This window comes from Cyrtonyx montezumae, unplaced genomic scaffold, assembly GCF_038088225.1.
Source record: "Cyrtonyx montezumae isolate F1298 unplaced genomic scaffold, pur_monq_1.0 scaffold_14, whole genome shotgun sequence".
Taxonomy (NCBI): Eukaryota; Metazoa; Chordata; class Aves; order Galliformes; family Odontophoridae; genus Cyrtonyx; species Cyrtonyx montezumae.
In genome coordinates this window covers 6,991,243-7,014,790 of record NW_027071870.1, presented here as the reverse complement: position 1 = coordinate 7,014,790, position 23,548 = coordinate 6,991,243, and the positions used below count along the sequence as shown (strand labels likewise).

At 35.8% G+C, this 23,548-nt stretch overlaps 1 protein-coding gene across 3 annotated transcripts in view; it reads left to right on the top strand.

Moving 5' to 3' along the window:
- NEBL (nebulette) overlaps positions 1–23,548 on the top strand; it is a 239,943-nt gene that overhangs the window by 176,930 nt on the left and 39,465 nt on the right. The window contains exons 9-18 of one of the 3 annotated variants that reach the window (XM_065731351.1): positions 1,467–1,568; positions 8,190–8,297; positions 9,855–9,962; positions 14,650–14,757; positions 15,740–15,850; positions 18,545–18,655; positions 21,081–21,191; positions 21,827–21,937; positions 22,440–22,550; positions 23,008–23,112. The exons of the other annotated variants lie outside the window; for them this stretch is intronic. Coding sequence (XP_065587423.1) covers positions 1,467–1,568; positions 8,190–8,297; positions 9,855–9,962; positions 14,650–14,757; positions 15,740–15,850; positions 18,545–18,655; positions 21,081–21,191; positions 21,827–21,937; positions 22,440–22,550; positions 23,008–23,112 — 1,086 coding nt within the window. The remainder of the gene's footprint in view (positions 1–1,466; positions 1,569–8,189; positions 8,298–9,854; positions 9,963–14,649; positions 14,758–15,739; positions 15,851–18,544; positions 18,656–21,080; positions 21,192–21,826; positions 21,938–22,439; positions 22,551–23,007; positions 23,113–23,548) is intronic. 3 annotated transcript variants of the gene reach the window in all.

The window sequence follows — 23,548 nt, the reverse complement described above, 5'->3', positions numbered from 1 at the left end:
GGAAATAACTCGCCTGGAATGTTACAAAGTTATGGATTGCTTGCTTTGATGTTGACAGCCTGACATTTACAATTGGTGACTAAAGACAGTGTTACATTTAGTGAAGTTGGTTTTGTTTCAGTTTCACTCATTCTAAAAATAGGATATATGCTGATGTGTGTGCAGAACTATTTTCATGCTAGTAGGAAAGAATTGTGCCTTCCAGTACCCTTTTTCCTCCTCCCACCCTGTACAGCAGCAGCAGGGACATGCAGCTCCCACTATCCTTGGGAGAGCCTGTGTTGGCAAGCAGCACTCTCCTGCACGTGGCTCTCATCGCTGAGCTCTTCACTTAAATTCTTGTTCCTCCCACTGTGACATCTGCTAATGGATAGGTCAAGGAGCAGAAACATTAATATGTGATGCTGTTTAATGTGTTATTATAGACTATATAAATATATATAGACTATATAAATATATATGTGTACATATAACTATATATATATATATGCAAATATAAATCGTGAACCAACTTTAAACATTTGCTAATAGTTTTATGTGAGGCTAATTGGGCATCTCTTTTTTGGAGAGTTGTTTCTTGTGGAAATACAGCTTTAAGGGAGATGAGCTTCATTCACCTTTGGACTTTAAGCATTTTTTGAAAAGTAAAACCTCCTGTTAAGTCTTATGTTCAGTACCCAGAGTTACAAATTGCTATAAAATCCCGTTAGACTTAGAGTGACTTTGGATCTCGTTTTCTTTTCTTTCTCTCTGTTAAGATGACTCCTTGCTGATTCACAGAGCCTGAGTAATGTAAGAAACCTATTTTAGGCAGTGGCAGTTTAGTTTGCTATATTGCAAAGCACCTATTGTAATTTTATCTCTACTGTTTTCTAGTGCATTTTGAAAAAAAATAAAACAGCAATTTGCATGGGCAGTCGTTCAGCTGGAAAGATCACATAACACCAGCCCTGTGGGACTAATTCCTCTCTGTTACACCAGTGCAACCTTACTGACATCCAGAGAGACTGCAGTGGTAAAAGTGAGGATGAAATCTGATGTGTATTTCAAAAATCTGCCCCGCAGCCTAGTTTTGTTTCAAGGCTATTTTCAGCTGCTACAAATAATCTGTGTAAACTGCAGACCATGTCTGAAGAAATGCTGAACCACTGTAACTCATTCTGCCTTGATTGGGAGGAGTGGGAGAAGAGCATTTTTCGGGCTTAACTCGTGCATTTGGTTAAAGTTGAATTTCACGAATGCTGTGCATTGTGTTTTATAACAAATAAATGTTATGTTTTTAAGGAGGTGAAGCGTGAATAGAGCTGTTTTTCTGAACTGATTAGAATATTACTGGGAGTAGTATCAATGAAGATCACTAAACGAGACTTCATTTTCTACTATATTTATAGCTTACATTTTTCTTGAAAAAAACAAAACCAAACAATGTAATAGTGATTCATAATCATTTTCTTGATGTGTATAAGGCTGAATACAAGAAAGGAAGAGGAGAGATGAATAAGGAGCCCGCTGTACTTGGAAGACCTGATTTTGAACATGCTAAAGGAGTTTCTAAACTTCTAAGTCAAGTAAGATTTTCTGTCATTTTACAATGACTTCATTCAGATATCTCATTCCTAGTAATTCAAGAAAATATTTAGATTTTTAGATGATTATCTCTAATTGCATGAAGATTATGTTCTCAATCCCCTTTCATATGATATTGCTATGACTGGTAAATTTAAGACTCCTAGGAAACAGAATATACATTTTTATGCAAAAATGCAATGAACTTTGACTCTTGCAACTATTCTGTGGTGGAAGTAGTATATATTTATATATATTATCTAGGATTTCTAAAATATTAACTATATATAATTTAGAGGCAAATTTTGCTACTCAATTTGAACTGAACTTTACTCTGTGATGAATCCCACTGAAGTAACTGTGGTCTTTTGTGTAACTGCTTGCTAATGTGAGTAATGGGATCTGAATTTGGCCTGACATGTAAACTGCCTGCCTTTCCTCCCTCTGAAACTGAAGCTTTTATGTACTACTTTCTGTTATACATTAACCTCAAACACACACACACACACACACACAAAAAAAAGAAAGAAAAATTGAGAAATCACTTTTATTCATAACTAAAATAAAGCTGGAACATAAATATTCCCTATTCCTCTTGTGATTCTTAGATTCTTCTACTACTACAGATATCAACTTCACATCATGAGAAGAAGCTGACCTGCTTTTTTTTTTTTCTTTATAACAGTGCCTTGCTTAATCCTTGCTAATAATCCCATCAGCCTACACTCAGTGCTTTTTTAAACCAACAAACAAATTCTGTCCTGCTGTGTGAGGGGGATAACTCCGTTTGATTGGAGAAGGCCATGTCAATCTTCCCACAAATAGGAAAAAAATAGCAAACAACTGGAGTAGATTAGAATAGCCTGCAGATCAGTGTTGTGTAACAGCTCCTTGTGATTTGTCAAGGTGGCAAAAGTCTTCTTTAGAACTAGAATAAAATGTGAATAATACGTCATAGAGAACAAGCTACAGAACAGTGTAGTGTCTGTCTGCAAGGGGTTGAGCTTCTTTTGATGTCAACACACAGTGCCCATGTATATCTATTGCATGACTTCCTGTTTCACACTGGACAATGTGTGGTAAACAAAAGACCCTTTTAAGTGGTCTTTTGTTTTTGGCATCATGCAGACTGTGAAGTCAACCCGTGCTTTGTAGGAGGAGCCAATGCTGTGTTATACTGTTCGGACTGTGGTGTCACTTCTAGGGAAGGAGGTGCTTGTCTTAGTATTTTTTAAGAAGAGTTAATCTCTAAATTTAGTGCATGTCGTCTGTTATTTCCACCTAATGGCAGGCCACACATTCCATTACGACTTGTTTGAGAATGTAGTGGGGTTGCAGCTGCCTATTGTCACAGAGAGAACCAAGTCAGGTCCCTTTCCAATAGCTCTGCTATCTTACTATGCTTGGTACCACTGAGTTTTTAACCAGTGATAGAAACTATCAAAAATAGCAGCTGGATCATAGGCTCCTAAAGGCTAGTGCTGTGTAAGCTGCATGACAGACTTAGTGAATGCATATCTTATCTTGTTTTTGTTAGAAGTATATTTTCTCCTGGACAATAAATGCTGTATCTGCCAAAGTAGTTGTTTTATCGTATGATTTCTTCAAAGCCATAGACAAGGATGGCTCCACTGCTAGTAGAGATCCTTCTGCAGAAGGAAGAATTTAGTGTGCAGTTTTAACTTTTTCAGAGGATCCAAATAGTGCAGAAGGTGACCACTGCAGAGACAGGGCCTGGGTCCCAGTTTTGACATCCTTCGATCCTTTCTCGTCTCCTCAGTCTTACATTGATGAATAGAATACAATAGAATAGTTCAGTTGGAAGGTACTTTCTAATCAACTGTCCGATGAGGCTGTTTTCAGTATGTGAGATAGGCCACATACTATTAAAAACAGTGGCTGGGCACCTTTAAAGATGACTGGGCTTCAGCTTGACACTCTGCTGCCATCCATCTGTGTAGAGTAGCATGGAAGCTGTAAGTACTAAGCGGCTTTCAGCAGCAGAGGGGTGCATTCACCAATTCCCTACCTCCTCTGAAAGAAGGGCAGTGACCATGAGTTGTCCAATGTTTTTATATATTATTTGAATCATTATAACACTTAGACACACTGACCATAAATCAAGAGCATCCTGTACAACCACAGAAAAATTATTATGACCCCTGTGTCCAAGAAGCAGGGTGATGGGTCAGGATGAAGAATGCACCTGTGCTGTAGGAGAGGAAGTGCACGAAATGTATGTCAGCCTCATCAGTCCTTTTTATGTAGGGATCATGAAACAGGCTTGTAACAATTATAAGATTTTAAAATAGTAAAGTTAATGATCTTTTTATTGTCTCCAGACTTTCTGGGTTTTAGGGTTTTAATTTCTTTTTCAGCAAATGGAAGCTTTAGAAACTTTTTGTGTTGAAAGTTGATAATCTCCCTTAGTAGCATGAATCTATAAGCTGTGACATGCAGAAAAATATTAGTTATTTGACCCTCACAGTAAATTAGCAAAGTTGGCAATTCTGATGGATGTAATGGGAAGAAAAGATGATAACATGTTTTAATGTGATGCATATGGGTAGGTAATTTAGGGAGTATAGAGAACAGGAGCAAAAAGAGGTCAGGCAGTGTGGGTGTAACAAAGGGAGAAAGCAATCAATGCAAGCAGGAAGGCAAAGTGAAGAAAATCGTGTTAATGTTTGACTGGTACTCAAGGCTGTACCAAATCAACGTACTTTCCCTTTCTCTTTAAAAACAAATAAACAAAAAATGAACAACCAAAGTCTTGACAACAGCAGCAGCAAAAGCACTAGCTCTTACGACTAGAATATATACCCACAGCATACTGTAACTTCCTTCTGTTGATTTGAAAATGAATTTGAAACAGAAGCTGTGCTAGCCTTCGTGAAAACATGAAGCTTGTCAGTTTGCTGAAAGTACATTGTACAATTTGGGTTATTTTTTTGCTTTTTTTTTAAACAAACTCTTCCTTATGTCTTCTTTATGTCATCTAGTGCACTTGAGATTTTTCAGAAAGCTGCTGATATGAAGCATTCCCATTGTGCTGCTTAATAATTGGTTTTATGATAAATAAATTGTATATTCATATTTATATTAGATCTGGTGCACTGTTTCAGGAATAAAATTGTTAGAGGTAGATTTTCTCTTTTTTTCTATTAAGCTCTGCTAGTGCTTTTTATCTATCAGTATTTTAATTCAGCTCTTTGTTTCTATCACATTTTTTCTATGATAGCAATAATTTATAAGGTCATTAGCTTAAATGTTTCAAAATAAATGTCGTACTTCATACTCATAGTCCAACAAAGAAAGCTGCATTATTGGTTTTTTTTTTTAATGTTTTCATATGGTCATGAGGAAATGCTTTAGCTGCAAGTGTCTGCTTCATCCTGGGATCCCAGTAGTTGAATGATCCAATTTTTTGTAGTTTCTTTGTAAATCTGAACAGTGGGTGATGTCACCCACTTCTGAAACTGAACACTCCCTGTGTGAACAGCTTTGAACTACAGATTTTGATTTAGGAATGTTGCTGCAAAGCTTCAAAAGACACTGTTCTGTCCAGCTGCAATTCTGACTTTTATAGGCTTGTGCAAAGCCAATGAGAAGTTTGTTTATCCAGGCTTTATTTAATTCCAGCTTGTCTCTTCAGGCATGTTGTTGTGCTAAAAGCCTGCAAAATCTGTTCATTCTTTAGCAACAATTAGAAAGCAGCTTCCACACATTTATTTTAAATTAACCCCCCACACAAGAAAAGAAAGAAACTTAAGACTTTAATTAAGGTGATCAATAAGCAACCATCATTTTAAACCCCCATTAAATTAAACTTTCGCTTAATGATGAAATTCGTAGATAAGCTTCCACTAACAACTGTCATTTCTACTCCCATGTTTTTGCTTGCTGTTCCACCACGTTACAAAGTTGATCAGAATCCCCCTACAGATGTTTTAGAAATCACTGACAAAGTGTTTTTCTCTCTTATTTTTAATTGAAACCCTTTATCTCAGGCAGGATTTTTCCCCTCTGAACTGCACTCATAACTTCCTCCTGTTCAAAATGAAGCTAAGGCACTGTGCAAGCTACTTCCCTTGCACTTATTCATTGCTTCTTTCTCCCCCCTCTCCCTTCTCCCATGTCTCCCCCACCTCATGATTTCTTTCAAAAGAAAGAGGGAAATAAGAAAATACTGATTTAAAAGGAAAAAAAAAAAAGGAATGGAATGTGCGTGTGTAGCTTTCAATGAGGGGAATCCCTTATGACAAGTCAGAGTTAAATTACTGCTGGAAGTGCTCTTGAGATACTGTCAGGGTCATCTGATATTATTGTGCTGCCTCCATTTTGTCCCAGGGCGACATGTGCGGTGGTGTTAGAGCAGGGAGCAAAGGTAATAAGCAGTGCAGCCAGACAAGGCAGCAGGACTGGGTAGTGCTGGAACAGTCTTCACTGGCAGAAATGCACTGCAGTTGGCTTGGATGGCATTCTCCTTACATTTGGGAGCCTTCCGCACATTGGCACCAAGATGCACAGTCTGGGGTGCATTGGCTATCCCTCCTTTCCATAGCAATGATATGATGTGAAGTGACACAATGATTCATTACTGATATTTTTAGATTGATATGTATTGTTTATATATATTAAAAAAAGACATTAAATGGTTGCAGCTGAAAGACTGCAGGCCAGATGTGAGGACAGGTCCCTTTGGCACTGTTGTTTTCACACTTAACCAGTGTACCAAGGACCATGTTGTGCATTCAGGCCAAATGCATAGTCTGAGGCCATTTTGTGACTGGGCAAATCTGCCTTAAGTAGTTGGGTGGTTTAACTCTTGTGCACAATGTCCTTATGATGTGTGTGGGGTAAAGGAGAGTCGTGCTCGTCATGATGACTTGATCTCTGTTTTCAGAGGCTTTCTAAGTCAGATTTTCTAGCCTGCTGATTTTTATTAGAAGATGAGTTCTGGATACACCAAAGAGAAAAAGCCCTCCAACTTAGTGCTTTGGTTCATACACAGAATATAGGTTTGCCTTTGACAAAGGCAGGACCTTTATATTCAGATATTTGCTTTTGCAATTGATCCAAAGCCAAGGCAAATACTGAACAATGTGAACCAGATGAATCTACCAGAAAGCAATAGATATTCCTTTCTAGAGATAGTGTGAAAGATTATGAATGGAGTTCATCCTGTGCTCAGTTGAAGTTTCTTTTAAAAAGTTAAAATGTTTTAGAATTCCCTTTCTTTGCAAAAATTAATCCAAGTATTAGAATCATAATGTGTTCTTGAAAAGATAGGCTAATATTTGTTTGACAGGTTTTGTTTTGGTTTCTTGTTATCCTGATTAATGAAATATTGGGTACTGTGGCTAAACGTAATGAAAATATATAAGCTAAACCATGTTGAGATTTTTTTTGAGTGAAAGAAGAGCTGAAAAGCAAACAAAAGATTCTACCCACAACTAAAGCTGAGAAAAACAAAATTTTTGAAGGATATTATTTAAGGTGGTTTAGTCTCTTTATCAGATGTTCATGTGGGAATGGAGAGAGAAGGAATAAGGAAAAAAAAAAACATGTTTATATAATGCAGAGTGTGGCAAATTATAATGGGTGTTGCATAGGCTCAAATATCAGGTGTCAGACTAACATTCATGAAAGAAGCAAAATTCAGAGCCAACTTTTTATCCTCCATAATACCCAGCTGTTAGAAAGCAGCAAGCCATGTGTGCAGGCTCCAGATGTTTTATGGTCATACACAACAAGGAAGAAAGATGACTGAGATTTACTGTTTGCTCAATTTCATTTTCTTCTGATTCTGAATTCGTTTTTTTTCTAATCATTTTTGTTTAATTTTTTAAATTTCATTTACATTTGCTGCCATTACCTCAACAGTTATTTATTGCTCATCTCCCCTTACATGTCTAATCTGTCCCTGTTTTCCTTTTAACAAAAAGTAAAGAGAGTAATTTAATTATGCTTTCTATCACTGTAATGAGGGGGGCACTCTCCCTGAGAAGGGTCTGTGTCGCAGAGAGATTCCTGGGGGTCTCATGGGAACTTTCTGACAGAATGAGAAGTTGCAGTTGGGACTCTGGTGATAACTTGGCATACTGCTGGTAACACATATACCCGGTGGTGTGAATGAAGATGGTCAAGTAGGAAGTTTGATTCTGACTTCATTTTGTTTTCAACAGCTTGAAATTGTTGAAAAAATTGCAGTGAATGATTTATTTCACAAGTGTAATAATCTCTTATAATTTTTAAGAACACATTTTTGATGTTAATTATAAGTTGAAGGATTTTTCGTGAATAGATTTCTATTGCTAGACAAGCAGTTCTGGCTTATTCAATTATCCAGGACATATGTGTTTTTTCTCAAATCCTTCAGCAGCGATGATCACATGTGATGATCTTTTTTATTTATTTTATATTTCAGTAAAATTCTGATACACAGAACTTATTTGAAACCAGCACTGGTTAGAGGTGTGGCTACAATGAGCTTCAAAGATCTTCAATTTTTCTGGATTTATGGATAAGGCAGTTGTGTTTATTAAGCTCCTTTGTAGCCTGAATTCTCTGTGTCTTCTTTAAGAGTCAAATGTTTTCATTTTTTCTTTTCTTGGCGGAAGGTGAAGTACAAAGAGCAGTTCAAAAAAGAAATGAAGAGCCACCAGTACAATCCTCTTGACAGTGCTTCCTTCAAGCAAGCACAGATTGCATCCACCTTGGCAAGTGATGTAAGTGAATTTGCTTTGTGTTTTACATCTGTTTGCAACTCAAAAAATCTAACATTTGTTCCCAAGCAGAAGTTTCCCTTTTTACAAGTTATTACTGTGAGCTTCAGTTTCTGCTATAAAATGTGTCTGTATAGCAGGTACAGCATGTTGCCTGTTTATTCCTCTGCTTCTTGCAAAACGCTTCTCCAAGGGCCTGCAGAGTTTTTCATAATGAGGTACATCTCTCTTTACTCATTTAACTCTGTGTTTTAAAATATATGGCTTCATGCTCTGAGGTAATGTACTCTGTCCCTTTGTATTGAGGAAAGACAATTACCAGTGCAGAGGGATAATCATATGGCCTGTATTTAGAAGTGCCACCTTCTTTCCAGTGGTTGTAGAGGCAGTTAGCATGAGTTGCTCAGAGCTGGATGCCTCTCTTTTCAATTTCACTGTGGCTTTTTATTTTTTTTGGTCTGTATTTTAGAGTAAACCATTTCTAAGATTCTGTATGGGTGCTGCTGTTGGAGTCAGATTGGAGAAAAAATTTTTATCAAGCGATAATGATATAGGGATGATACATTTAACAGTGTGTCTAATGCTAAGAATGTGAGCTCTTTTTTGAGGGTGTGATCCCCTATAGCCTAAAGACAACCTTTACTTCTGTAGCATGTTGTTTCCCAAATGTGGGACATTGTTCAAAGGAGACAGGGGAGGCTGGCTTTGGGAAGGATTCAGCAGAATAATTTTTTCCGAAATCTAAAAGCTTATTAAAAAAATAATAATTTAAAAAATTGTTAAATTGCTTGTTGTAAAAGATATTTACATTCTGTATTGTTGATTTGAAAGTTGACTAGCTCAGTGAAGACTATGATATATGTAAGAAGGTGACTAAAGGTACTGGCTTAAGAGCTTTATCATCTAAGACAGCTAAGTTCGGTAGTGTTCTTCCTGTGAAAATGGGTGTCCAGATATCAAAAATATGGAAAATCCACTATAGGCTGTGATAGGAAGTTATCTTCTGCTACTTCGTTAAGTGATTAACTTTTGCCACAGATTATTATATTTCTTAACTTTGCAGAAAACAATATGTATTAAATAACATATCCTATAACATTGTCCTTTATCTGTTTTATGTATATCTTTTTTTATTATGGGCAGTTAGTGTAATATTTGAATCAGGAGAGAGAGAATAATATTTCAGCAACATTTAAAATTAATAACCACAAAGCATTGCAGAAAATGCACATTTAATACCTTTTCTGCAAAATTGTTAGGAATAAACAGAAAAAAAAAATTAAATAGTCGGAAATATCATGCAACATGTGATTTTGTGATTTTTGTTATGTCTCTTGAGTAAACCTTCGAGTAGTTCCCAGGTGGAATGAGTCCTTTATTGATTTTTTTTTTTTTGTTTCTTAATTCTCTAAATAATAGTAAACGAGCACCATCTAGTGTCTAATATAGATTGTTCAGGCAAGTGCCTAATGCTTTGTGCTTCTGGACAGACTTACTGCGTTGTTAGCTGTGAATTATGTTGTTAATCTTTATTTTACCTAAGCTGAATTCTTTCTGCAGGTGAATTACAAGAAAGATTACAAGGAAAGTCTGCATGATCCAGCCTCTGATCTACCAAACCTGCTGTATTTAAACCATGCTTTAAATATCAGCAAAATGCATAGCAATGTAAGTTGCCTTTATAATAATGATCTGGAAAAAATATATAGTAAGAAATCTGATATTTATAGATAATTTTTTGCTACTAGTGTCATGATCTCATATATAGCAATTGTAGTGTTGTAACCGTAGTAGTTGGGGGATGTAAGGGAAGAAAGAACTTTAGGGAAGAGAGGCTCTTTTATTAAAACAACTAGAATACTAGGTAAGAATCACACAGACTTCTGTTACTTAATTAATTTTTATTACATGTCTAAAATCTTCCACATTTTTTTCTTTGTTGATTTAAGTTATTTCTTTTTGTGCAAATTTATCTTGTCTGAGATCTTAACATTTCCTTCATCTGCAGGTCTCATTACAGAAGTGGCAATTAGGCTAGTTTAATATTTGGAGCTTTGCCATAAGCAGCCTATTAAGTGTTAGCTTCCCTTAGAAAACTCCATCCTGCTACATAAAAAGACCATGCCCCTCTGTGGAGCTGGTGCTATGACATAAGATACTGATGGTGAGGTTGAAATAGTATCAGAATCATAGAACAACTTGGGTAGGAAGGGAGCTTAAAGACCATCTATTTCCAATGTCCTGCCTTGGGCAGGGTTACCACCTATAGATCAGGCTGCCCAGTGCCCGTCCAACCTGGCCTTGAATGCCCTCAGGGATAGGGCACCCACAGCTTCTCTGGGCTGCCTGTGCCTCACCACCTTCCAAGTAAAGAAATTCCTCTTAACATCTAACTTAAATCTCCTCTCTTTCAGTGTAAAGCCATTCCTTTTTAACCTATCACTACACTCCCTCTCCAACTCTCCTTGAGGCCCTGTTTAGGTACTGGAAGGCCACAGTGAGGTATCCCAAAGTCTTCTCTGTGCTGAACAACCCAGTCTCCATTACAGGAGAAGTGCTCCAGACCTCTGACCAATTTGTGGCCCTCCCCTGGATCTGCTCCAACAGCTCCATGTCTTTCTTGTGCTGGGGGCCCCAAGCCTGGATGTAGTGCTCCAAATGGGATCTCATGGGAGAAATAGGCAGGAAACTTGTGGCCTCTGTGCAACGCTGAAGCTTCTCTCCCCCTCCAGCTGCGCCTATGCTACATGTGCAGTGCTTGGAGGCTGATAGGCTGCATTTGTCTTTTTCACTCCAGAAACAACAACACTTCTGTGGAGATGGGTGAGAGGGTGGTGTTGGGAAGGAGGATTACTCACTGTTGGCAGGAGGTGAGAGATTCACAGGGAAATGGTCAGTGTTAATGATCAGTAGTAGCATACTGTATCATCTCCTGAGTCAGTGCCTGCTTAAAGAGGCTTATGCCTAAAATAATCAAAATAATTCAACCTTCCCATCTATACTTGATTTTCGTGTTTCTCTTTAGTGAATTGCTTTTTGTCTGCGTCACTCTGATATGTGTGAAGCTAATACTATCTTTTTTTTTTTAAATGGATTATAAGAAGTTCTTAGTTTTCACTTCCTGTGTATTTCTTTGCATTTTGGCCTGATTCTAGTTTCCTTCACTGTCATGTAAGATTGGCATTTTTTTTTACTGATTGAATGAATATCCTCAGAGTGAACATGATCAGGTTATCATCTGTAATGAGGTAGAAACCTGGACTTTTGTTTGCAAGAAGTAAAGCTGCTTACTTCTTGCAAAATGTATTTATTTGTATACCCTTTTCCAATGACTCCTTAAATACTGTGTCTCTGATTTTTATGTTGTCCAGATGCTGGCGGATATTTTTAATTTCTGTGAGGAGAAAGAGGAATGCTTTGTTAATTCTTAGAGTCTCCATTATCTATTTGTCTTCCACAGAAATCTCATTTTCAAAATCCTTCTCAGATTTGACCTCCCTCTGTCATCTCTTTGATTTTACCATGGCTTTCTCTCCTGCCTTTCTCCACGCTTCTCGAACACCTTCTTTGTGTTCTCCCTGTCCCTCTATAGCATGTACCAAATCTGTTGTGTGTGAAAGAGACTGTGTCATTCACTGATTTCCAAAGACTCATGGTCAACTTTTACTTCTGACCAATAGTACGAAACACAGAAGTTCTTACTATTTTCCCAGCTTTGCTTCTTCCTTGATCATTATTCTTCTCTTTGTTTTTTGCTTAACATAGCCACATCTGTCATGGTGTGATATGTTGCAACCTGTATAGTTAATTGAACTGATAAATTAATATGTTAAATTGAGCTGATTTGCCAATTGACCTGGAATGTAAAAGAAAGTCCATGTAACTTTTTGAAATACATGTACTAGAATACAAATGCAAAACTATTATTCAAGTCAGCTTCCATGGCAGTAAATTCCAATAATTCATAGAAAAGTGAGATGAGCATATTTGAACACAAATAAAAGGGCTGTCCCAGAACTAATGCCTCCTATTTTATTATTTTGGTGCACGTCAGAGGTGGATGTTGGTGGTATGGCAGTAGAAGGGGAACCTTCCCAACACTATTCCCTTGCATTTTGTTATCATGTGACAGATAGCAACAGAGGGGCAATATAACAGAATGGCATCTGATATGGAAGTGTGTATGTAACAACAGAGTGAAATGAAATTCCTCCATGCAGAAAAAGTTGTGTGCATTGACATTCCTTGATGCTTTCTGAATACTTATGGATGTGAGCACAGTGAGATGATGGGTTTCAGCAGTGGCAACAGTGGTGTGAAAGTTAAGCCACGTTCTGGATGGCCATACTGATTTTTTCGAGTGTGCCATGCAGGCTATTGCTGGTGAATATGCACAGCTAATGATGGCTATTTTGAAAAATAGTGTTTAGTTGGTGAGAATTTTCTTAATCAAGAGTGTTATTGTGCTCTCAGTATCTGTTATAGTTTCCATGGATATAAATAGGAGGCATTACTTGTGGAGCTACATACATTATGATTTGGACTTGCAGGAGTCGTACTGTATGCATGATTTTGATGAGTGAGAGTTAACTAGGAGTGACTTTTCCCTCACATGGTATACATGTAATTTACTTAGACATAAACTATGGAGATGCATCAGTTAAAACTTCTATGTAGCAACACTTAGTTTATTGCTTTGTACCTTTTATATTTTTCCAATTTATAAAAACCTTGAGGTGGTTATGAACTTCAGGCTAAAAAATGGAACTTAAGTTGTTTTGGATTCTCTGAAGCAAGGTGACTAAATAGACTTCAGAATCCAAATCTGGTGTCTTCAGTGTTGTGTAGAAAAAAAATGGTGCAATTTATCTCATTTGATTTTATAGATTTTTAAAAATTAGTTCAATTAATTGAGGAATATAATAAAGGTGTGAAGTCAGTATCTGTAAGTGGAAGTAATTTTTCATTTCTTTTTCACGACAGAAGCAGTTTTGTGACATTTATAATTATTTCCACTAGGAGGCAAACACAGACCATCACATCCTTGGCATTTTAAAATGTAAAAAATAATGGTTATTTTCTAGCTAACATAAAACTCCGCTTTTTTATAAACAGAACAAACATATTCTCTAGGAACTTAGAAAAGTTATTTTTATAATAACCTTTCATTGATACATCACCATCAATCTTTTTTCAGAAAACAGATATTTTAAATTCAAATTTAGCAGGAGAACTCCTGATGTGGAAAGTGAAAAATATACTCAGTATTTAAATTGCAAATCTTCTGCTTGTATTTTTTGTGTTAACATTTTTGTTTTTTTTTTGTTTCCATATGCATATAAGAAACCATTTAAGCAAAGTAAAAGCTATAACTTCACCCTGGATACAGCTTAGCAAATCCATCACAAAGTGAATGTAGTGCTTCAAAGTCAGGTATACATGATCATAAAAAAATCTTGGAAAGAGAAAAATGCAGCATTCTAACAGTGATTAAATCAGGCATGAAGCTGCATTACAAATTGCGTCGATGTGCAAAGCATAGTCAATCTGAAGTACCCCACATAGAGAGAGTTTGTTTTTCCAGGATTCAAATCTAGTGCAGAAGTCTGAGGATGGAAGAGATTCTGAACACTTTTCTCAAACTCAGGCATCAGTATTTCTGAAGAGGCAAATAAATTAAAATGACATTTATCATTTTGAAGATCATATTTTGATGTATAGCTTTTCTTCCTTTTTTTTTTTTTTTCTTGTGTAGAATATACTACAGAGTGTCTTTGCTTCATGTGTTAGCATAGAGTTGGATGTTAGTGTCTTAGCCATGTGTGCTTAAATATGATTTTGCAGCTAGCTCTAAGGTCACGGCTATTGGTAGCTGTGAGACGAATGTCCATGCAAGACTAGCTTCCATGGAGGCAACAGTTCTCCTTTCTTTTTCAACAAAAATGTTTCAAAATGTTACTCTGGAGCCTGAAAAACAGACCCGTGGTGGCTGTGAAGCAGATTTTGTTGTTAATTAGAGTAATTGTGTTGTTCTACGGAAATATGATGGGATCATACTGCAAAGCTGCCAAGTTTTCAGCCATAGGTCACTCAGCAAAAATCATGCAATTATTTAAAGGTTTGTGATTGGTTCTCCTTTCTCCTGCTGTTTTCAAAATGCATCATTTTTAAGTCTGACATATTGAGGCAAAGGAATTCATGACTCCAGAAAAAGTTTCCTTGTCTAGCTACCTTGTTTCTCCAATAGATTTAATTTTGGAGGAGTCTTCTAAGTCAAAAATCTCTAGAGAGATGTAGCAAGCAGTCAGATCACACTTTCTCTCATCTGCTAACAGTATTTATTTTCATTTTCCAGGTCAAGTACAGAGAGAACTATGAGAAATCTAAAGGCAAATCAATGCTTGAGTTTGTGGATACACCAATGTATCAAGTTTCAAAGGATGTTCAAAAGATGCAAAGTGAGGTTAGTAAGATGTGTGTCTGAATGTCCAAAATTTAGATCAGTAGAAAGACTAACAAATGTCTTGCACACAGGTTAAGAAAATAGATGAAATGATCATGGAAGTTTTATAAACTGAGGATAGGGCTGAAATAGCACCAAGTTCTCCTTTCTATAGCTCAGTTCTTCCTTCAAGATAGATTTTTTTTCTCTGAAAGCTGGAGATGCTAGCACTGTATATGGCGTATGTCTATAAATATCAAAGAAGCAGGAGGCAAAGGGATGAGTCCAGACTCTTCTCAGCAGTGTGTGGTGATAGAATGAGGGGAAATGGACACAAACTGAAGAATAGGATGTTCCACACAAGAGTGTGTGGGGATTTCTTCACGGTGCAGTGACGGAGCACTGACACAGGCTGCACAGAGAGGTGGTGGAGTCTCCTTCTCTGGAGACATTCAAGATCCGCTTGGAAGCCTACCTGTGCAACCTGGCTTTGACAGGGGAGCTAGACTCGATGATCTCTTGGAGTCCCTTCCAACCCCTACAATTCTGTGATTCTCTGATAACTTCTGAGAAGTGGGAAGAAGCTGAAGGGGTTATCTAGATCAGGAATTAATTTTTTTAAAGCAACGGCTTTTCTTTCCTCCCTTGAAGACACAGGGACAGTTTTAGACTGTAAGTTTGGGCAGGGGATCACGTGCAAGGTAGCACAGGCAAACTCTCTGTGGGTTAATGGCATTTGACTTCTCTTTTCTGAACTAAGCAAATTGTTTCTTTCATATATCAGGTTAAATATTCTCTTTGGAAATATGATACATATGTATATTTATCTAAATTGCACATATCTTGTATAGATAGTCTAAATAATGAAATGAGTAGTAACATTACTTATTAGTGTGATAACTAACGACATAGCTCATTTCTGTCTCTTTTTATAGTGTTCTTTCTGAAATAGACTTGGAAATGTATATGCATACACAACTAGTTGTTGTTTTTGCTTCAACAGAAAATGTATCGCAAAGATTTTGAAGAAAGTCTCAAGGGAAGGCCCTCACTGGATTTAGACAAGACCCCAGAGTTCTTGCATATAAAGCAAGTCACTAATCTTCTGAAGGAGGTAAAGGATTTTTTCTTCTGTTGTTATTTAAGATATAAATGTAGTAAGAATTGGTATTTACTGATGTTTATTTTATGAATATAAGGAATTTATAAAGTTCAGCACACATGAACCAGAAAAACAGAGTTAAATGAACAAATCAGATGATTGCATAGAAAATAGATTGCTGGCAGGACACTCCTTGTGAGAACATTGGTTTTGAAATTTGTTCCTCTCATGGGCCCAAAAAGCCCAAATTTGGTGACCTTCCAGACATGCTGCAAAAGATATCTGATGGGATTTTGGAGAGGTTCTGGTGTTTGCTTTCCAAAAAGATGAAGGGGTTGAAAGACAGATTTTTGTTGGTGTCCATACAGCAGTCTTTCCATTTGAGTAATTCAAGTTTATGATAGTGTGTTATAGTTACATGGATAGCTGATTGTAAGTCACTTTTAACTGATCTAATCGGAACAGTTCACTATTAGATTTGTTATGAATGAAGGTTAAGAAGAGTAAAATTGCTTTGATAGTACATAATCTGCTATAAGCAAATTATTTTAGATGTTGATTTTCTGTATGCTCGTTGTTCTTCAGTTGTATATGACATTAGGAGTTAAATCACTTTTTTCTTTCTGTGACTGAGAATACATATATAATTAGCCTTTTAATTTTTATAGTATTATTCAAGTCTTAACTATTTTCATGTTCAGTTTTGAGTATTGGTTGATTCTATGCATTAGATTTATTATTTAACAAAACTTAGAAGTAAATGTATTGGAAAATTCTAAACTTAAAATGCACGGTTACAGGTATCAGAGCTCCCAGATCTTCTCCATTTGAATTTGAGATCCAACAGTACCTTGTTTATATTTATTGTATTAAGAATTGATGGTATTGGTATAGCTCACAGGTATGGATGAAATTGAGGCTGCTAAAATGAAAAACCCATGAACCTTGTTCCTTGCCTTGTTCTTAAAATAGATCATCCCAGTCTGTGCTGTGGGAAAAGACTTTCATTTCATATATTTCTTTATTATGCATCCTCTAATAAATAATTTATTTTGATAAACTTGTCTGTCAGGCAAGGCTCAAGCTTGATCTAGCTTGTACAGTATCATTCTGTGCATACAAAACTCCCTTGTGTCGCTCATGTGCTTGCTGACTAGGGAAAAAATGCAAATGCTTGCATTTCATTGTGTTGATCTTGCTGCTCAGTAAGTGTACACAGAAGTGGATAGTACATACATAGTGGCAGAAGTGCTGTGAGTTTACAACTTCAATAACTTTTAGTTAACTTCCCTGTGTAGTGCTACATGTATTTAGCTGTTCTCTAATTCTTAGAATTTACAACTCATTACTTAGGGAATAAGGTGTATCTGTTGAAAAACAAAAGAAAATGGAAATAGTATTTTAATGTGTAAAGATACTGAATTTCAGATTTTATATCCATGTTCAAAGAGCAGAATCAAACCCCAGAGATTATGTAGATCAAATCAGTTATTATCTTTCAAGAGTCAGGAATATAATGTACTTGTTTCTCAGTGAAGGATAAAGCTCAGGATATACTTTTGTGTGAATATCTATAATAAGATTTAAATACTATTTAAAACATGAGGAGAACCTGCTGTTATTAAAAAACTGATTATTCAAAAATATTCCTGTTAGCTGTCTTTTGGCAAATTCTGTTACCTTCCTACTATAGATGATTCTGCAAATATTTAAAATTTTTGTAAAAATAGAAACCTTCTCTGAAACCATATTCATGACTGTCAGAAGAAAGAACTGAATTTGATAATTCTAAATTAGAAGTTCTCTGCTTGTTATAGAGGCTTCTTCTGGTGATATAAGGAAGCTTCTTTAAAAAATCTGATTTATTTCTGTTTATAAAAAGGCTTATGCTGAGGCAAAGGTGCTACTTCCTGTAAAGTTAATACAGGTTTAAGAGTATTAATTTGTGTGAATGCAAATTCTTCTGAAAAAATATTTTCTTCAAAATTCTATATGCCTTGCATTAAGAAACTAAACAAACCAAGCTGTATTAAGAACAATTAAAAATCGTACAACATGTAAAAGATTTTTCACTTCTACTGGACTTATGTCAACATTCTAGGTATTGGGAAGAAGAAGAAGAACTAAATGTCCACAGACAGATTCTTGTGTGCTTTTAATTTTATTCTGAACGTTTGAGTGCTCTGGAGGCTGCAGTTGCTCAATGTTGATAGATCGTAACAGTGAAGTGTCTGAAGAGAAATGGTAGGAATATTGTATTTACCTTATGCTTTATCAAGCAGTCATTTTGACTGGTCCTACCTGGTACAGTGTTCAGGGAATCCATCCTAACTGTGATTCCATTTATGAAAAGGAGGTAAAAACGGCAGCACAGCAGGTACTAGTCTGTGTATAAGCAAATGCTTCTGCATTTAACATGTAGATAGACAGCGGAGGCCCCTAAATAATGTGCTAGCACTGTACAGGAGAGGGCTGTTTTTCAGGAGCACAACAGGAAAATACATGGCTATATTAAAACCTTTTGACTTTTGCAACGTTGTAGCTTTTGATTTGATAATTTTTTATTCTATTTTAACTTTGAATCCTTCTGATGATTCATATTTTATAGGTATTTCAAAGAGGCCTTCCAGATGTTCAATAAATGGCATTTCTTTTCAAGATCTTGCACACAATATTAACTGGAGAAATCTCTCTTTAAATCCTTAGAAAGAGTATAGAAAAGATTTGGAAGAATGGATGAAAGGAAAAGGAATGACAGTGTTTGAAGATACGCCAGATTTGATTAGAGTGAAAAACGCAGCTCAGATACTAAATGAGGTATGTTGTGCTAGTTAGGATTTTTGATGCCAGAGAAAGTTCACTCTTAATTGTACAACTCTATGGAAAATATTCCATTCTTTAAACATAATCTGCAATGAAATATGTAAGAACTTAAAGTAAAGCTGGTTCTGTTTTGATTTATGAATATGGAAAAAGTTTGGAAAAAACTTGAGACAAATATTTCTTTTTTTGAGACAATGAAAAGGTCAATGTAAATTGTTAGTTGAGCCAACAGGTAGAACATTTAAATTTGTGTTCATTTTTCAGTCTGGTTGTTCAACTAGTGTCACTAATACTGCAATGGAAAAAGAGTTGAATATTAATGAACTTCTGAAGGAAAGTCAAGGAAGTAATTTCCAGTTTTCTGAAACTTGTTTCTCTTATTTAAAAGTAAATATTAATAATGTCTGTCAAACATCTTTGAAATAATATTTATCCAAAAAATATGTTTTACTTCTGAAAGCTTTTTCCCAAAAGTAGAGTTGCTCCTGAAGAAGTGAGTTTTCTTGAGCTTGCCTTCACAACTAGACAAGTGCAGGTTCTTTCCAGGGAATGTTTTTAGAACTGAACTCTGGTGTCAGCAGTATTGATCTAAGTTGTTCTGGAGATTTCCTACAATCAGAAGTGTGACCTACTCCCAGTGAAGAGTTGGGACTAGAAAGAAAAGACTCAGTGGCCTTGTGTCACTTGAAAGTCATCTTGAGGAACTTGTGTTCTTGTCAAGGCTGTGTACTCCTTTAGGACTCAGTCTCCAAAGCTAGCACCACGTGTCATGTGAATGTTTGTATATAGGAGGGCTGCTCCAAAAGTAATGTCTTCTATTTTATTATGTTGGCACACAATGGTAGAAGCAGCTGTTGCTGGTATGGCAGTTGAAGTTAAACCTTCCCACAAGCATTCCCTTACAGTTTGCTGCCATGTGATGACAGCAGAGGGGCAGACTGATAAAATGGCGTCTCATATGGAAGTGTGGATGAAGCAAAAGTGTGTCACTGAATTCCTCAATGCAGAAAATATTGTACCTATTGATGTTTGTTGATACTTGCTGAATGCTTGTGGAAAACAAACAGTGGATGTGAGCACAGTGAGGCAGTGGGTGGTGCATTTCAGCAGTGGCAACTGTGACATGAAAGACAAACCACGTTTTAGATGACTGTGCACATTTTTACGAGTGTGACATGCAAGCTCTTGTTCATGACTGCTGAAAATTCATAGTGATTACTATGCTGAGAAACTGTTTTGTAGCTGATTCTTTTTTCTATCAAATAGCGTATTTGGGCTCTTTGTACCGGTTATAATTTCCTTGGAAATAAATAGGAGGCATTACTTTTGGATAACCCTACATCTTTACATATTTTATATGTATTTGATATGTGTATTTGTTTACACAGATATATTCTATAGCCATAATAACCAGAGATACTGCCATGCATAAGGCCAACCTTACCAATGTGAGTAAGGGCAGGAATACACAGCTATAACTCCTGAGGTTATCTTTTCCTTGTTGTGTACACAGTAGGAAGTTGGAAGGAAGCATTTGCCGTTCTGCTTTTAACAGAGAAGAAATGAGAGATAGTGTCTTCTCATCGATTAACTAAAACTTGAACAAAAAAAAAAAAGGGGGAAGTTTGGAGTTTGGTTTTGGAAGTAGAGAGTAGTTTTATCACATTTCCTCATCAGAGTGAGACAGAAATAGAGAATTGAAATCATTTTTGTTCTTGTTACTTTGAGTATAATGTATTAAAAAGTACAACTACTGTATATAGTATACTTCAGTATTACTTTTTAATATCATTTGGTGATAAACAAGAAATACATCCATGCTTGAATAAGCTGAAGATGAAATATTAATTTTGTTTCCTGGTTATTAGTTATTTATAATTTATGTTGAGGGGAGAAAGCAGTAATCATGGATGAGTACAGCCACTTGTCTAATGGCTGTGGTTCAGGAAAGATGTATTAAATGAATAAATTAGTTTCTTGTTCTGAAAGGTCAGTGGAAACAGTTCGGTATAGTATTAAATTTCTAGCATGTAATCTTCATTAAAAAATTATTTTCTTAAAAGTAAATTGTGTTTCAATTAGTCTGGCATCAGGTACCAGCTTATTACACTATGTTTTGCTGAACTAAACAGCCTCTTTATTTTAGAGGATAATTACAGCAAGTTGTATGGCTCATGCCCCCCTCTCCCAAATTCAGTGGTGTAGTTTTGTATATTCAGTGAATATCTCCTGAAGTTTTTCTCCTCTAGGTTTTTATGTTTTCTTGTCAAAATCTTGACAAGATTCTCGAGAGTTTTAACCCTCTAGTTGAGATTTTTGATTGAGTTGAAAATGTGACTCTTAAATTAGCTCTTGTGTAAAAATTTACCCATAACTTTCTGACTATTGTGAACCTAATGTATAAAGTTTTATCTTACAGAAACAGTACAAGAAAGACCTGGAAACAGAAATTAAAGGGAAGGGGATGCAAGTTGGTCCAGATACTCCTGAGATAAGACGAGCCAAGAAAGCTTCTGAAATTGTGAGCACTGTAAGTACTGTGCCTGCTGCAAGCTTTGCATTTGACAGAATGCAAATTACTGTTGTTGAGAGTTCTGCATAATCTAGGCAGTAGGCATACCACAGATTCACTAAAGACCTGGTTTGATGAGTTTTATGGAGTCTGAAAGCTGTGTAGTCCACACATGCAGAAGCCTAAATGTTCTCAGAACTTTGACCCTTAACCAAGCTTCGCCTTGACTGTGTTCAGTGGCTGCAGGCCCTCCTACTTTTAGGTCTAGATAGCAGCTGCTTGTATAGGTAGGTCCAAATGATAAACACAGCTAGAGAAATGCTAAAGGCCTCATTGTCTGAATCTCATAAAGAACAGGTGAGGGGTGAAAATTCCTGTCTGCATATTCCTCTGGTTGTGGGTGTTGAAGTTGGAAAGACAGATAAATATGAAAGACATTCAAATTTGAAGAGAGCAGTCTGTTAAATTTTTTTTTAAACCGGATAGCAGCTATAGCATAGTTGTATTGTAAACAGGTCCTACAAAGATAATAATGTTGAACCAAAAGTTATTTGATCTTTAAGGAGACTGCTTAGTTGAATTTAACAGAGTAAGGCAGGAAAAATGTAAGGATTTGATTTCTGGACATGTAATTCTAGTATTAATCTTTTCAGAAAGAATATAAGAAAGACTTGGAGAATGAAATTAAAGGAAAGGGAATGGAAGTGGGCATGGATACCCCTGATATACAACGAGCAAAGAAAGCTTCTGAAATTGTAAGCCAGGTGAGTACAGATCGGATCTATTATTTTTGAAGTGAAAAGGAATGAGATGTTAAAAACACCTGTGCTAAAAGGAATAAGCACTGCACAGTTGTTTAAAGAAATAAAAAAAAGAGAAATCAGATTACAGAAATTGAAGCAGTTCTTTTGAAGGCTAATCAGTGCTATCAGTGTAGCTTTGAAGACAACATGTACAAATAACCATGGAATTAGTTACACTGCATACTCAGGGATATGTTTTTAATTTTATTTCAGTTCACTGCTCTCTATTTTACTCTAATTTACATTATTTTTATTTTATTTTATTTTATATTTTATTTTATTTTATTTTATTTTATTTTATTTTATTTTATTTTATTTTATTTTATTTTATTTTATTTTATTTTATTTTATTTTATTTTATTTTATTTTATTTTATTTTATTTTATTTTATTTTATTTTATTTTATTTTATTTTATTTTATTTTATTTTATTTTATTTTATTTTATTTTATTTTATTTTGCAGAAAGAATATAGAAAAGATCTGGAGACTGAAATTATGGGAAAAGGGATGCAAGTTGGTCCATTTACTCCTGAAATACAGAGGGTCAAAAGAGCTTCAGAAATAGCAAGCCAGGTAGGTGTAGTTCAAGGGCTAACTTTTTTTTATTTTTGTATAACAATAAGAGCCAGAAGTACATTGCTGAAAATACTTCACTAGCTCTGTAGAGGCTTTCAAACCTATATGAAACGAATTTACACATAGAAAAGTCTTACTGCCTGATTCTTATTTGTCTTTAGGCCTGTCATGCCATGTCAGTCATCTTGTAAGTTTTTAAATGTACTTGCAGATCTTTTTACATTACCCAATGGGAAGAAATACTATATATTTATATCTCTTCACTGTCAGTTGTTCCACACAGATAGTGTGGATGTAGTGGTCACACAGTGATAGGAGAATCATGGAGGAAAGAAGTTGAAATAAGTACTGTAAATGGCTGTTGACTCTCATGAGCATAAGCATTTTTTATTGCAGATTGGATATTCTAAGCTCTAACAAAACAGAGAATTGACATTTAAAAATTATTTTTCAGAAAATGTACAAAGATGAGGCAGAGAAGATGCTCTGTAACTATTCTGCTGTCCCAGATACTCCAGAGATGGAGAGGATAAAAAGTACTCAGAAAAACATCAGTTCAGTGAGTAATAAGTGCTTCTCTCTTAAATGTTTTTAGATATTTTCAGCTTAAATAGTCTCCCTTGTGCCTTAGCATGAAATAGGGAACTTATGAGTAAATGTCCTTTGAACCATTTGCATAATTTTCCTGGCAAAGTCTGTATCACTCATTTCTTTCAATGAGAAAAAAATAACCAGTTTTTCTAGGTGTGACACTTATTTTGGATTGCTAAACCACTTATACTGCCTTTCCAAGCCATAATCATTTTTTAAAAGAAAGTTTCTTTTCTTTTTCCATCCAGCCTCAGGAAGTATTTTATTTAAATGGACAAAATTACTAAGGCTTCTTACTGTGCATATAGGATTTTTCATCTCTTTATCATATGTACAGAACACTAGCATTCTGGTATAAAATCAGAACAGAGCAAGTTTCATAAATATATGTCTAATGATTTTAT